Raw genomic sequence first — 1,433 nt, 5'->3', positions numbered from 1 at the left:
ACGTTTGGGTTTTCATGTTTGTAATAAACTAAATTAAAAAAATTAAAAAATATAAAACAATAAATAAATAAAAAACAGCCCAAAGTTCCAGCATCCACAGGAAACTGGGACTTTTATTTTGAAATTATTGACATCTGAAGTTTTGATGCAGAAATTCCACTAAGATGACATCAGATGTTAAATCTGCTGCCAGAGGCTCGTTAACGTCACCATGGTAACCACACACCTGCCTCTCTCACTCCCTGACTGCAGATTTAAAACGAAGCCTCAGACCAGCGGTCCTCTGGACCCGGGACCAGCAGAAGGTTCTGATGGTTCCACTGGAGAACCTCTGAGGAACCATCAGTCCTGAGACCTAAAGCCCTGAAACTGAATCTGGTGTTTAACTGGACTTCTTCTAAAAGTCAGGAGTCTGAGTCAGTTAATCTAAACCTGAACCTGAACCTGAACCTGAACCTGAACCTGAACAAACATAACCAAAGGGAAACACAGCTAAAGTTCAGCAACTCAGATGTAAAGAATGTTCCAGAGTCAGATTGAACTCCAGAGGATTCAGTAAGTGAACAGAATAAAAACAAACCAACCAGAGCAGCAACCAGAGCAGCAACCTGAGGAGCAACCTGAGGAGCAACCTGAGCAGCAACCAAAGCAGCAACCTGAGCAGCAACCAGAGCAGCAACCTGAGGAGCAACCTGAGGAGCAACCTGAGCAGCAACCTGAGGAGCAACCTGAGGAGCAACCTGAGGAGCAACCTGAGGAGCAACCTGAGGAGCAACCAGAGAAGCAACCAGAGGAGCAACCAGAGCAGCAACCTGAGGAGCAACCTGAGGAGCAACCTGAGAATCAACCTGAGGAGCAACCACAGCAGCAACCTGAGGAGCAACCAGAGCAGCAACCTGAGGAGCAACCTGAGGAGCAACCTGAGAATCAACCTGAGGAGCAACCTGAGGAGCAACCAGAGCAGCAACCTGAGGAGCAACCAGAGGAGCAACCTGAGGAGCCACCTGAGGAGCAACCTGAGCAGCAACCAGAGCAGCAACCTGAGGAGCCACCTGAGGAGCAACCTGAGGAGCAACCAGAGCAGCAACCTGAGGAGCAACCAGAGGAGCAACCTGAGGAGCCACCTGAGGAGCAACCTGAGGAGCAACCAGAGGAGCAACCAGAGGAGCAACCTGAGGAGCAACCAGAGGAGCAACCAGAGCAGCAACCTGAGGAGCAACCAGAGCAGCAACCTGAGAAGCAAACTGAGGAGCAACCACAGCAGCAACCTGAGGAGCAACCTGAGGAGCAACCTGAGAATCAACCTGAGGAGCAACCTGAGGAGCAACCAGAGCAGCAACCTGAGGAGCAACCAGAGGAGCAACCTGAGCAGCAACCAGAGCAGCAACCAGAGCAGTAACCTGAGGAGCAATGTAAGGAGCAACCTGAAGAGC

General features: G+C 50.3%; 1 protein-coding gene across 1 annotated transcript; it reads left to right on the top strand.

Moving 5' to 3' along the window:
* The first annotated feature begins 211 nt into the window (after nucleotides 1–211).
* Nucleotides 212–1,399, top strand: LOC106512414 (protein TsetseEP-like). The gene is made up of 2 exons (XM_014001037.1): nucleotides 212–305; nucleotides 588–1,399. The coding sequence occupies exons 1-2, from the start codon at nucleotides 212–214 to the stop codon at nucleotides 1,397–1,399; spliced, it is 906 nt and encodes a 301-aa protein (XP_013856491.1).
* Nucleotides 1,400–1,433: the final 34 nt, after the last annotated feature.

This window comes from Austrofundulus limnaeus, unplaced genomic scaffold, assembly GCF_001266775.1.
Source record: "Austrofundulus limnaeus strain Quisiro unplaced genomic scaffold, Austrofundulus_limnaeus-1.0 Scaffold6549, whole genome shotgun sequence".
Taxonomy (NCBI): domain Eukaryota; kingdom Metazoa; phylum Chordata; class Actinopteri; order Cyprinodontiformes; family Rivulidae; genus Austrofundulus; species Austrofundulus limnaeus.
Note: the sequence above shows the minus strand (reverse complement) of the source record. Positions and strands in the feature narration are given on the sequence as shown.

What these genes read in the sequence shown, in the direction of transcription:
- LOC106512414 (XM_014001037.1), top strand. Translation starts at nt 212, where the DNA reads ATGGTAACCACACACCTGCCTCTCTCACTCCCTGACTGCAGATTTAAA. An exon ending in GGACCCGGGACCAGCAGAAG is followed by an intron (nt 306 to 587) that starts GTTCTGATGGTT and finishes CAAACCAACCAG; the next exon opens with AGCAGCAACCAGAGCAGCAA.